Consider the following 14,596-nt stretch of genomic DNA (forward strand, 5'->3'; position numbering starts at 1 on the left):
ACCTATGAATTTCTTTATAAAACTATTGACTAACCAATGGACGGTCGCTCTAGCAGCTGTAGCTGAAGCTTGTATGGTTCTCAGGTTATGTCTTACTTGGCAAAAAAAAAATTGTTAGGGTCTATTGGAGTCCACAATACTTTTTCAATAAGGGTTTATCTAACTTGCACAATTGTTGGAGATATAATACATCTAATGCTTTATTTATTTATTTATTTATTTATTTATTACATTTATATCCTGCCTTCTTTCCTACAAGGAACCCAATGCGGGATACATAACCCTCCTCTCCATTTTATCCTCACAACAACAACCCCGTGAGGTAGGCTGGGCTGAAAGTCTGTGACTGCCCCAAAGTCACCCAGTGGGTTTCCATGGCCGAGTGGGGACTCGAACCCGGATCTCCTGACTCCCAGTCCAACACTTTAGCCACTACACCACATATGTTTTGGCAATGCCCCATAGTTGCCCCTTTCGGGGAGGAGGTAACGATGATGAACTTTGTACTGAAACAATCTATACTATGGAATAATGTGCATCTCCTAAATTACCTACCGGCTTCTTGGAAGTTAACACAACGGACAGCGCAGACGGATCTTCAGAGTCCTTAGACAGCCAAAGGACTTATACTATCACATTGTATTTTCTGTTCTGTTTTGTTGATATTCACAATAAAATAAAGAAAAGAAAGAGAATAAAATAAAACTATTTCTATGTTGCTCTGTTACCTTAGAATCATAGAATAGTAGATTTGGAAGGCGCCTACAAGGCCATCGAGTCCAACCCCCCGCTCAATGCAGAAATCCACCCTAAAGCATCCCTGACAGATGTTCTCAGGGCAGCTTCTAACAAGGGCGGTCTCTGTCTTACTCTTTCAGCACTCCGAGAGCTTCAGGATGACTGTGACCGTACCGTGGCCGACGCTGCCGTTGAAGCCCTCGATGAAGTGGTTCGGCACTGCTGGTACCGCATCAGCCCACGCGTCATCCCCAGTCAGCAAATGGCCATGCTGAGAAAAAACATGGCGAAGCAGCCCTTTGAGGCCAGACACTGAAATGCTCCCAGCGAGGTCATGGGAAAAGGCAGACGAGCGGGAGGGAGATGCAGTTAACATCATAGGCATGCACAGCACATTTCATTAGGGTGTGCACGCCCAAGGGATATTTTTTCAAGGCGAACATTGATTGAAGACTCAATCATAAAGGACATTTTATTTATTTATTAAACACTGTAGACCCTGATGCCCTACACCGTGTCTGGCTTACCTGACAGTGGGAGGGCCGTTGCAAGTGAGGGGCGGGGGGGATGAGGAGACGTTCCTCAAGCCTCATCATTGGTGGGATTTTGCGAAGCAGCCCTTTGAGGCCAGACACTGAAATGCCCCCAGCGAGGTCATGGGAAAAGGCAGATGAGGGGGAGGGAGACTCCTGACTTCCGAGTCCCACAGAGAGGGATCGAGAGGAAAATCACATGGAAAGGGCCGGGTAAGACCAGGCCCGAGGAAGGCCGCAGAGCCAAGAGCAAGAGTGGAGAGGCACCGTGGCGACCAGAAAGCTGATGGCCACGTTACCAAAGCCGTATTTCTATATTTACTGGTCTCATTATTCCACTGAAATAATAATCTATTGTTGAGTTATGGCATGTAAGCTGATTAGTTATGGCTCAGACTGGGACTCTGGCACATAACCTTTTTGTAATAAGTCTCTGTCTGGGCAACCAGAGACTAGCAGAGCTGCAGCGGTAAGCCTGCCGATCTTAAGCTTTCAAAGCAGTCTCTTAATTCCTGCAAATGAGTTTTTATATCGCCTCCCTCTTTCAAAGGTGTGCAGTAAAGCTTTCCTGTCAAGCTAATGCGAGCTCCTGCGGTCTCTCTGACATATACAAGTCTGAGTTTAGTCCAGATAACGTCAAAAGTGTCTTCTCTGCTTATAAAAGACAACTGATCGTTCCTCATAGACAACACAATTTGAGCCTTTGCCCTCTCAGCGCGACGTCCCCACTCGAGTAACTCGGCTGCATTCAAATCTTCTGCTGGGGCTTTAATTACAATGTCCCACAGTCCAAGATGTCTTAGGCATATTTCTATCTTAAATGACCATGACACATAATTGTTGTCTGTAAGTAACTCTATAGGGACAGTGTTCCCAAAATTTACTGCCATAATTTCAGCGGGTTGTTTCTGGTTTTACAACCCTTTCAGTGGTTTAATTTCTCTTAGGGCCTGACCGGCTATCCAGATTCAGATTCCTCAGTGCCCTTTTAAATTCAAACCACTCCTGCCAGACCTCCTCTGTGTGGTTTTTCCAAGACAAATGCTATCTAAAATAGCTTCTATTGTCTTTCTCCCAACGACTTTTCCAAAAAGACGCTCCAGGGATATAATCAACCACGGCTTAATTCTTAAGCCCTACTGCACTTGCTGAGAGAAACTCCTGCGTTATGACTCAGCTTGGAATACTGGGCCTATAACCTGTTAAGTTATGGCATGTAAGCTGATTAGTTATGGCTCAGACTGGGACTCTGGCACATAACCTTTTTGTAATAAGTCTCTCTCTGGGCAACCAGAGACTAGCAGAGTTGCAGCAGTTCTCAGCCAAGAGACAGCAAAGACATAAATTAAGGCAAAGGATTCTTGTAGGTTAAAATAAATCCTTTACTGGCAGATACATATAATTTAGTTATGGCAGTACAGATACAAATACTTACAAACGGTCAGTCAATACAGCACACATCGAGTTGGATAATTGGAAGGAAGGGACATGCAAAACACATTTACTTTTATAGACAACCTGTATAATGATGCAACTCTTTGCAACCCTTAATTGATGCAAACCACTTAGACAATAATTCAATTATTACACTCAGTGTCCAGGTGGAAAGTTGACCTTTAAGTTCTGCTGAGTCCTCTGTTCTTCCAGATCCTCAGAAATTTATCAAAGCAATGGAAAAACAAAACCAAGATCCATTCCAGGATCCAACTTCTATAGGCAAGATGCATGCAGAGAGCTGAACACTCATTTGGTGGTGAGGCCATTTCCCTTCCAGAGTATCAAGGCAAGAGGTTCTTATTCTCAACAAATGTTCTATGAAACTGTAATAAAAAAAAGAAAAAGAAAAAAGGCCTCTACAAGCATTCCCGAATTCCAGAATCAAATATTCTTTCTAGCAGACAGTGGGCTCCTCTAAACAAGCAATTTATTGCACACTTGTGATTGGCCACTCACGAAAGTTTGTGGGTCTTTTAAACGACGTCATGAATGACCAGGATGTCTCCTACGGCATATGTTAGAAATCCCATCATGAAAAGAACCACTTTTAAAAGTGGGATCTCCCGCCACTAGATGGCGCTGTCTCAATGGAAGTTAACAGAGCACACTTAGAGTGAAAGTATTCAATTCAAACCACATGGCCGCCGCTCTCCGTCCATGTAATGCAGACCGTAACAACCGTGCCAAAAAAGCAGGAAGTACGTATGGCCCAGGTGAGCAATGCAATTTCCCCCTAATATAAAGACACCCAGTGACTTCATCGGCTGATCCTGTTAAGCCTGCAATTCTGGCTACTGGGCTGGAGGCCTGATTATCAAAGAATCATAGAACAGCATAGTTGAAGGAAGTTTACTCAGGGAAGTGTAGGAAAGCTTTCTATCAATCCCCATTACTCGCTCTCTGCGTCCAGAGAGGCAAAATTATTTTATTGAGCATGCTTTTTTTTTCTTTTATGGCCCCAGTATCTACTAGACATTCACAATATTAGCTATTTCATGTACAGAGTCAAGAAGGGCTCATTTAATTTTAATTTCCAAATATTAGGCATTTCCCCAGTCTTTCTTTGCTTTTCAACTCTCTCTTCTCTTTCTCATCGCAACCAGCTACTAAATCTCTTTCTTACCATCATTCTGCCTTCCCCAGGGCTGCACCCTGGTAACCACCAACACTTCTAATTTTCCTTAATGAGCATTGTTGCTTCTAGTGTCCTGGTTTACAACAAATGACACACGTCTCATCTCTGCCCATCTTCTCTCTATTTTGTCTTTCTCCCCCATTTCCATATTTTTCTACTTCGTCCAAAAAAACTCTACCACGTCTAAAACTTCTACTAAAACCTCGGCCGCCTCCCCGGCCGCACCCAAATCCAGTGCAAAAAAACCTCTTCCTAATATCACTCTTAGTCTATTTGTTTCCGTCTTTCTGACTTCTTTCCTCTTCTCTTCCACCAAAACAACAACACATGCTATGCAATAATCAAAACCTGAGCTACAGTATTTCCCTTGCCATCCTGGCTGATACTTCCACAAAGTATTCTTTAATATCTAAAACTTCTTGATCAACAAAAAATACTGACAACCAACACTCTGCTTGCATCTTCCTCTGGATAAATTCTACCACACATTAAAAAAAAAAACCCTGCAGAAAGCCTTGCCATAAAAATTGGCTGATAATTCTGTTTTTGTTTGTTTTTTGACTCTGGACCAATTTAACAATCTTTTAACCCATACGTTTTAGAACTTGTAAGACCCTGTTTTAATAATCTATAATAATAGTTAAGTGAACTGGCTCTTGTAAGTTAAATGCTGGTGCAGGGTCTGGATAAACATTCAGAACATGGCTTGTAGCAACTCCTATGGGATTCTGTTGCAAAAATTTAAACAAAGGATTTTTCCCTTTCTTTTTTTCTTCTTCTAAAACCAATCTGAGATCTCTTAAAACATTTTAATCAGATAAACCAATAAGTGGCCAAGTTTTCAACACATAACAAAACCTTTTTTCCTTCAATTCTGCCATTCCAGGCAAGTGCCCTGCATCCCATTTTTTTTTACACATTACATCAAGGGGACCCCGTTGGGATGCTTTAACCTCCCCCCATTTCATCCCACCTAGAACCTGAGAGTGTGGCCCATGTATACCTTTCAACATTTTTATGGCCTAATTACTCACACCAAGATGGACTACTAATAACCTGAGAGCATGGCTTATGTATACCTTTCAACATTTCGCTCAATCGCTCATCCCGGGGTGTGTCTTACCTGAATTTATTATCTTACCCTACTTTATTGGAGTGGCCTTGGTTGAAGTTCACCCATCCTGCCCAGAGTAGAAGAACCCAATAGGTTAACTCGCCTAGTGCCGGCTGGGTCAGTTCGGAACCGAGTGGGGTGCGATGAACAACAGGCTAGATGGCTCCTGGCATGCTTGCCAAATTGTGGTAAGAGCCCTCAAATTGAGCTCTCTCTCTAGGATCATGTCTAGCCGCCGGAACCAAATAACAAATAGACACAGGGTAAGATCAAAGCCTTGGCTTTATTTCCGCAGCGAAAAGACTGCCTGCTTCAAATTTAGGAATAGCAGCAGCAGTCCTGAATGTTTCTCATCCAGGACATTTATACTGTGTGGCAAATAAGTTACATGTTAGGTCATACAGTGTCATGCTTGGGTATATTTCCACAAGAAACTCATAGCATTGCAAATACTACTCTTAGCAGAAACTCATTGTGTTTTGTCTGTTGACTGAGCTGGGTCTTTCCAGATAACGTGCTTACCTCTTGACCTCAGCTTGACTCTTCACTTAGGCTGCATGTTTGCCTTACCGGTTGTCTTCTGATAGAGAACAGCTAACTGTAAGCTATTATTTATATCAGTCTGCTGGCTTCTGTGCCTAGGAAACCTACCTTGATCTCAAAGGGAGGAATGGACTTGTTCCTGGAGAGCCAGGAGCTCATTGCAGCCAGCACACCCCTTGGTGAGACAGCCGTATCTGCGACACTCTGTGCCGTGACAGTCGGTGAAGTACACCGCATAGCCCGCACCGGGCTTTCTGCCTTCCTAGCTGTTTTTCTTTGCTTGGAGAGCTACCGTATTTACTCTCAGACAGGCAGGAAGGTCAACTGGTCGTTGCTGCTGCACTCACCTGTCTGCTTAACTCCTTAGTACCCAGATGCTTTGTTATACTGGGGCTGAAGTGCTTTTGCCAGGTGTGCTCCCTCACAAGCTGGTCCTGCAAGCCACTGGAGCTGCTGGCCCAAACCCCAGTTAGCTCAGTGACTCACCTCAAGCAGCAAAAGCCCTTCCCAGCAAGACCAGGTGCCAGAGCAAGCAGCAGCAGCTAGGCCGAAAAACCAAACATTTCCAACCCCCCCGCCTCCAAAGTCCACAACTCTCATTTTTAAATCTCCTTCCTTGGTTTTAGAGTGGCTCTCATTTGGGTGTAATTACTAGCCACTTTGAGGGGCCTTTTGGGGTGGAGAAAGCAGCTGATATTTTTATTTATTTACATAGGGTGACCATATGAAAAGGAGTACAGGGCTCCTGTATCTTTAATAGTTGCATAGAAAAGGGAACTTCAGCAAGTGTTAATTGTATGCATGCAGCACTTGGGGAAATTCCCCCCTTCATCACAACAGTTAAAGGTGCAGGAGCTATACTAAAGTGAACTGATTCAAAAGAGGTCAAGGCACCTGCAGCTTTAAATGTTGTGATGAAGAGGGAATTTCACCAGGTTCCCCATATATACAAATTACACCTGCTGAAATTCCCTTTTCGATACAACTGTTAAAGATACAGGAGCCCTGTCCTCCATTTCATATGGTCACCCTAATTTACATTTTGATTTCAACTGACAGTAAGCCATGAAATAACAACGGTGGTGGGCCACTTACCATAGGGTGACCCTATGAAAAGGAGGAAAGGGCTCCTGTATCTTTAACAGTTGTATTGAAAAGGGAATTTCATTTGTATATATGGGGAACCTGGTGAAATTTCCTCTTCATCACACCAGTTAAAGCTGCAGGTGCCCTGCCCTCTTTTAAAACTGGTGACTCTAGTATAGTTCCTGCAGCTTTAACTGTTGTGATGAAGAGGGAATTTCACCAGGTTCTCCATATATACAAATGACATCCACTGAAATTCCCTTTTCTATGCAACTGTTAAAGATACAGGAGCCCTGTCCTCCTTTTCATAGGGTCACCCTAACTTACCGCCCCACTTACAATTCCCATGAGCACCAGTCAATGTACCCCGGTGGTAAGACTCGGCTGACCTTTTCTCCTTGGCATGCTAGTTTTCTATGCACAGGGATGTTTTTATATGAGGGAGCTTTTCCTTCAGCCCAAGAAAAAGGTTTGCTCCTTAGTGGTACCGTGCTGGCCTCAGGTTGTTTCAGAGGAGGTTTGTAGACATGTCTACTCCCATAGAGTTCAATAGGGCTTACTCACATGTAACAAGGAATGCCTCCTCTGCCCAGACCCTAAGGTCATCTTCAGGGGTCCTTCTCCGTGAGACCCTGCCAAAGGAAGTGAGGCAGGTGGCTACCAGGAGGAGGAGGGCCTTCTCTGCTGTGGCACCCCAGCTGTGGAATGACCTCCCTAAAAAGGTTCACCTGGCCTTCCACCATGTGACCTTGCTCCGGGGTTGAGCCAAGGGTGGATGGCAACCTCTGATTGGTTTCTGGAAGCCGAGCAGTCTTGTGTTAATTAACTTCTCTGACGCTGCGTTAATTCACCCCAATTTATATCATTTGTGGAGGGAGTTTTTGTCCTTTACTTTGCTGATGCAGAGCTGTGCATTTCCAGTTTATAAAAATAAAGATCTGTGGTATTCCCTGACCATTTGCTACATTGGGGTGAAATGGGGGGTGGAGCTTGATGGCCATGAAAGGGTAAGATTTCTTGGGAGGCTCCCGGACGGGACATCTGAGAATCCAATTATCTCGTTTAAAAAGGCATGGGTTTCTAATGAATATCAATGGAAATATTTATGACTTTCAACTGATGGTGATGATGTTTTTTTTGGAAGCATAATCGACATAAGGAGGGAGGAAATTAGCCCATTCTCCGGGCTTGTAAATCAGTTTGGCGGAGTGAAGAAACTGAAATCGAAAGTAAAGATGTTATTGTTGGATCTCTTCCATCGCCTGCTGATTTAAATTACTGTGGAACATCACTCCTTATCTGGGAAGAATGAGTAATTGGCAATAAATTCACCCATCAGAAAGCATTGAGAGAGGAAAGCTGTTTATATGCATGGAAAGAGAGACTGTGTTGATTGTTATTTGGGATATTAAGCAATAGATATAAGCTCCATGCTGAACATTAGAAAACTTTTTTAAAAAGTTGAAAACGTTACCTGGCAGTGCCAAAAACGCCCTTCAAATCATAATCTTGCCCGTCTCGAAAAGGTGTGCACAGGAGAAGTTACACAAAGTAGTGAGAGCGAGAGTGAGAACGGGAGTGACAAGATGGCCGGGAAAGCTGGCAAGAGGCCAGCCTCTATGGAGGAACTTAAGAGCCTGATATTGGATAGTAACGCAACTCTGATTAAAAAGATGGGTGAACATTCAAAGAAGGCAGATAAGAGGCTGGAGGTGTTAGCTGACAAGATTGCTCAGAATGACAGAGCTATAAAGACATTAGAAGTTGGAGTAAAATCATTGGAGAAAAGGCTTTGAAAAAAGCTGCAATGTAAAGTTTCAGGACCAAGAATTAAAGCTGATCCAATTACAAGATCAAGATCGAAGATCTAATCTACGAATTAAAAACTTTATTGAAGAACCAGGAGAGGATTTGAGAAAAATAATTTTGAAGTGGTTTAAAGATATGATGCCTGATCTGGAAATAAAAGACTGTGAGCTGGATAGGATTCATAGAGTGGGAGGAGTAAATTATAAAGGAGCAACTAAAGACATCCTATTGAAATTTGGCAGCTACTACAAAAAAGAGCAAGTTATGGAGAAATTGAGGTCTATGGCTATGATAAAATACAAAGGCAGAGCAGTGCAAATCTACAACGATCTTTGTCAGCAAACACTCCAATGGAGATGCAGCGTTAAGCAAATAACTGAAACGTTAACAAAGAATGCAATAAAGTATGCTTGGGGGTTACCCTGTTTTTTTAAGATTTTCACATGGTGGGAGGCAGCACAGAGTAACCTCTTTGGATCAGGGCAAGGAGTTGCTGAAGAGTTTGGGTTTGTTTAAGGATGCAAGTCTGGAAGCTGCAGGTGGGAATGGAAGTGAAGCTGGGGCGTCTGGGATATAATCAATTTGATAAATTGACAATGAGATAATAATACATAAAACTTGTTAAAATATAGAGGTCTTGCCGGTCAGGCGGAGCACTGCCTCCCCCGCTCCCTTAAGGGTAGATAACGGCCGGAGTGGTAGACTTACGGGGACTTGGGGGGGGAAGAGGTGGGGGTGGGATGGGACGGTGGGGGTGTTTGATTGGGTGGTGGGAGGGATTTGAAGGGGGTTTATGGGTCTTGTGTTTTTATGTATGTGATTATGAGTTGCAGAACACACGGGATCGGAAGGAGTATCAAAAGGTTAAATATGGATAAGAAAATAAAAGTATCAACGCTTAATGTAAAAGGTCTGGGGGCAGTCGTGAAAAGGAGGAGAATTGAACAAATGTTAAATAGAAAAGGATCTGACATTATCATGCTGCAAGAAACACATCAGGGGTTCGATGGAGTAAATGAAATACACACAAAATGGTCAGTTTATTATGAAAAGTCATTGGGGGCATCAAAAAAATGGAGTGGCTATTTTGATTTAAAAAAAAAAGTGGATTTATATTAGAAACTATGAAAAAGGATGATAATGGTAGATATCTTATGATAAAGGGACAAATTGAAGGCAAAGAATATACATTAGTTAATGTTTATGCCCCCAATGAGAAACATAGAGAGTTTTATATGGAATTATTTAAAGAAATAGAAGAGTTTAAGGAGGGGTATGTTATTTTAGCTGGGGATTTTAATATGGTAATGGATAATAGATTGGACAGGTCAAACCCCACTAATGTGGAAAAGAGAATAATATTACTATATTAAATAAATTAGTAAAAGAAAAAGTTTATGTGGATTGTTGGCGTTTACTTAGTGGGGCGAATCCTCACTTTTCTTAATACTCGCCAGTTTATCATACATACTCTAGGATAGATTATATATTTGTTTCAAAAGAGTTTGCAACTAAGGTTTGTAAAATGGAAATGGGGATAATAAAGGTAACAGATCATGCATTGCTAAGTTTAGAGTTTACAGTTAGAAAGAATTATAAAGAAGCGTTTAGGTGGAAATTAAATACAAAAATTTTGAAGTATAATAAAGTGGTAGAAAAAATGCAGAGGGAACTGTCAGAGACTTGGGAAATTAATGAGAAGGGAGGAACGACAAGGGCAGTTGTTTGGGATACCATGAAGGCAGTAGCAAGAGGGATTTGTTTTAGAGAAATGTGTACTTTAAGGAGGCAACAGTTTGCAGAACAAGAAAAGTTGGAGGTAGAGATTAAGAAATTGGAGAAAGATTATTGGCAATTAAAAATAAACATAAATTAATAGAAATACAAGCAAAGAAAAAACAATTAGAGAATTTAAATTTAGAAGAAGTTCAGAAAAATTTAATTTATATGAACAGGGAGTATTTTGAAAATAGCAATAAAAATTCTAGATTGCTGGCCAGACTCACACAAAAGGAAAAAGTTAGGAATGGGATAGGAATATTGAAAGATAAACAAGGGAATTATTGTCACATAATGAAGGGTAAAATTAAAAAATTTCCAAGAATTTTATCAAGAATTATATAAGGGAAAGGATATTCAAAAAAAAAGAAGTTGGAAGCTTATATAGAAAAGTATATAAAGAAAGGAATAAAAATAGAACATAAAGAGTTAATGGAGAAGGTAATAACTCAAAGAGAAATTGAAGAAGTAATTGAGAATTTGAAAGTGGGTAAATCACCTGGGGTAGATGGTTTAGGACTGGAATATTATAAGGTTTTTAAAACCTTCTTAGTACTGAAATTATTGAAGCTGTGCAACTCCATATTGGAAGGAGAGAGGACACCAGAATCATGGAAACATTCATTAATAATTTTAATTCCAAAACCAGATAAAGATTTGACTGTCCCTGATTCATATAGACCTATTTCATTAATAAATCAAGATGCTAAAAAAAATTCAACTATTTTAGCAAGGCGGTTGAATAAATTTATAGCTGAATATATAGGGGAAGATCAATGTGGATTTGTAGCAGGTAGACAAATGCATAACTTAGTGGGAAGAGTTTTAAATGCAATACAGGTGATAAAAAAGTCTAAGATTAAAGCGGGAATCTTGGCATTGGATATTTTCAAGGCTTTTGATTGTGTGAGCTGGCAAGCTTTAAAGATGGTTTTAAATAAAATGGGATTTGGAAATAAATTTAAAGCTATAATAGAACAGTTGTACTCTCAAAATACAGCCGTAGTGGTAATGAATGACGGAGTTATGGATAAGATACGACTAGCTAGAGGGACAAGACAAGGATGTCCACTCTCACCGGTCCTGTTTGTAATGGTTATGGAATTATTGGCGAATGCAATAAGAGATGATGGAGAGATAGAAGGAATAGGTGGTATTAAAAAAATAAAACTGAATATGTTTGCAGATGATACTTTGCTAACTATTAAAAATCATATAGGAAAGATGGGAAGAATTAAACAGCAACTGAGAGAATTTGAGGAAATTACTGGGTTAAGAATAAACTGGTCTGAATCAGAGATGATGTTATTCAATTATACTAAAAAGGAAGAGAAGGATTGGGAAGAAAAGGGAAGAGAAATGAGAGTTAAGGAACAGATTAGATATTTGGGAATTAAAATTACAAAAAATTTAGAGAGTTTAGAGAAAGAGAATTTAAATAGTTTAAAAAAAGAGATTTTGGTAAAATGGGAAAAATATAAAAGAATAAATTTATCCTGGTTTGGAAGAATAGCATTAATAAAAATGAAGATTTTAGCAAAGATTAATTTTGTGTTTACGATGTTACCAATAAAAATTTCAGAATCAGAGATAAAAAGTTGGCAAAATATCATAAACAATGATTGTAATGGAGATAAGAAAGCGAAGGTAAATAAGAATAAATGGTATTTAAGTCAAAAAAGGGAGGATTGGGTCTCCCAAATATTAAACTATATTACGTAGCTAATAGGTTAAGACGTATTGTGGAGGCAATTATAGGAATAGGAGAATTAGATTGGATGGATGATAAAACTACAAGTAATATAGAGATTAATTTGGAAAATGTATTTTTTAGGGAAGGGGAAAAAAATGGATGGAAAGTATAGGTAACCCGCTCTTGAGGTTTCACTGGGAAATTTGGAGTAAATATAAAGGGGAGTTGCTCCCGAGCAACTCACCTCTATCACTGGTAATAATGCTAAAGAATTTCCCAGAGGAATTAAAGAGTAGATTAAGTAAAGTTTTAATAGAAAAAAATAAAATGAAATTAAGGGAATGGTTAAGAGAAATGAATACAAGAGAGGATTTGGAAGAGATTTTAAAAGATAAAAAATTAACTTGGTTAAATTATTGGCAATTAGAACAGTGGACTAAAAAGTGGGTAAGAGAAAATGGAGATTGTAGAGAATTGACGAAGTTTGAGGAATTAATAGTTAAGAAAGAAAGTGATAAGGGAAAAAGAACAGCGTCAAAAGGGTTAATGAGTGAAATATATAGAATATTGGTGGAGAAAAGGTTGATGGATAGTTCAGGTAAAATGGTCTGGGAGACAGACTTGAATGTACAAATAGGACAACAGAGCTGGAAGGGACTATGGAAACAAAGAGCGTTGAGAAATATGTCAGTAAGAATAAAAGAGAATTACTTTAAAATTATATGGAGGTGGTACCTAACCCCGGTTAGATTAAATAAGATAAATAATCAGCACTCAGCAAATTGTTGGAGAGGATGTGGGGGGAAAGGAACCTGTTTACATATGTGGTGGGAATGCAAATATGTACAAAAATTGTGGAAGATGGTGTTTTTGGAGATTTGAAGAAATTGTGGGAATGAAGATAGAACGAACACCAAAAGTTGCATTACTGTCACTATTTGAAGATTTAAAATGTAAAAAAGAAATTAAGGAATTGATAATGAATTTGCTGACTGCAGCAAGATTGATTGTAGCTAGGAACTGGAAGATTCAAGGAGATTATTGTATTGAAGAATGGTACAAAGAAGTATGGGATATAGCTATTAATGATAAATTGACTTGTAATATTAAATGGAGAAGAGGTATAAAAACAAATGATTTTGAAGGAATCTGGAAACAGTTCCTAATATTCGTGTTTTCTAAGGGAAGTGGGAAACCACCAGCAGAAGAAAGTATGAGATTTTGGAATCAGGAATGAGATCCCAAGGTGGGGGGTGCACTTATATGTTAAGTTTGATTGTTATATAGATACGATATTAATGTTAATCAACATTTATGTAGTATGTTGTTGTTTTTAATTGTAATGGTGTATGTTTAAGTATTGTAAAAAATAATTTAAAAAAAAATAGATTGGGGTGAAATGAATTATGACTGCGGATTGCAGTTTTGTACCGCCCCCCAGGCTCGTCCTCAAAATTTCTCTCTGATTTTGATTCGTGGCTGTCCTTTCTCCTCTCTGATAACTGTCCTACTCTTATCTTGGGTGACTTCAATATCCATGTGGATGACCCTCAAGACGCTGCAGCTCTACGATTTTGCTCTTTATCTTCCTCTTATGATCTTAAGCTTTGGTCTGATGTACCCACACATTCCCTTGGACACTGTCTGGATCTTGTTCTCACTCGGAATTGCTCTGTTTTGGACTTTTCTACTGCTGACTTTCCCTTGTCAGATCATCACCTAGTTTCTTTCAATATTACTCATAATCCTCCTCCTTCACGTCCTCCTTCTCACTCTTGTCATGACTTGCAATCTCTCAATTATGAGGCTTTTTCTCAGTCTCTAGCCTCCTCTCTTCCTTCTGTCTGTTCGGCTGTCTCCCTGGACTCATCCGTCTCCTCCTTTAACTCCTCCTTATCTTCAACTCTTGATAATCTTGCTCCATCTACAACTCGGATAGTTCGCCCTTCTCAACCCCAACCGTGGCTCACCTCTTTCCTCCGCTACCTTCGCTCTTGTTCCCGGGCAGCTGAACGCCTTTGGCGTAAGACCAGGGACTGGGCGGACTTTGTCCATTACAAATTTGTACTCTCCTCTTTCTCTTCTGCCATTTCACTGGCCAAACAGCAGTATTACTCAACGTTGATCCAGTCAAATGCTAGGCATCCTCAGCAGCTCTTTGCGTCCTTCAACTCTCTTCTGAAGCCTAATCCACCATCTCTTCCTGCCTCTCTGTCTGCTAATGACTTTGCCTCTTTTTTCAATGCTAAAATCCAAACTATTCGCTCTGTTCTGGCCAGCTCTGCTCCTCTTCCAGTTCCTGTTCCTCATCTGTCAGTTCCTCCTGCAAATTTCTCTGCGTTTCCTTCGGTATCAGCTGATGAACTGTCTACATTACTGCGCTCTTCGAAGCCTTCCACTTGTTCTCGTGATCCGATTCCTTCTCGCGTCTTTATTAATCTTATTCCCGCTATCCTCCCTTCCTTGCTTCATATTATTAATCTTTCTCTGTCCTCTGGTTCATTTCCTTCTGCTTTTAAACATGCTACAGTCTCTCCCATTCTCAAGAAACCTACTCTTGATAGGCTATCTCTGTCTAACTACTGACCTGTCTCTTTGTTGCCGTTTGTTTCAAAGATCCTGGAGCGTGTGGTCTACTCTCGTTGTCTTGATTTTCTTTCTAGTAACTC

The 14,596-nt window shown here is 40.3% G+C and overlaps 1 protein-coding gene and 1 pseudogene across 1 annotated transcript in view; both read left to right on the plus strand.

Moving 5' to 3' along the window:
• The window catches only part of LOC134406316 (maestro heat-like repeat family member 5), a 63,815-nt pseudogene extending 62,761 nt beyond the window's left edge, over positions 1-1,054 (plus strand).
• Positions 1,055-5,687: 4,633 nt separating this feature from the next.
• LOC134406606 (uncharacterized) overlaps positions 5,688-14,596 on the plus strand; it is a 53,833-nt gene continuing 44,924 nt past the window's right edge. The window contains 2 exon segments of the mRNA XM_063138113.1: positions 5,688-5,777; positions 8,173-8,415. Coding sequence (XP_062994183.1) covers positions 5,688-5,777; positions 8,173-8,415 — 333 coding nt within the window.

The sequence above is a fragment of the Elgaria multicarinata genome, chromosome 11 (assembly GCF_023053635.1).
Source record: "Elgaria multicarinata webbii isolate HBS135686 ecotype San Diego chromosome 11, rElgMul1.1.pri, whole genome shotgun sequence".
Taxonomy (NCBI): domain Eukaryota; kingdom Metazoa; phylum Chordata; class Lepidosauria; order Squamata; family Anguidae; genus Elgaria; species Elgaria multicarinata.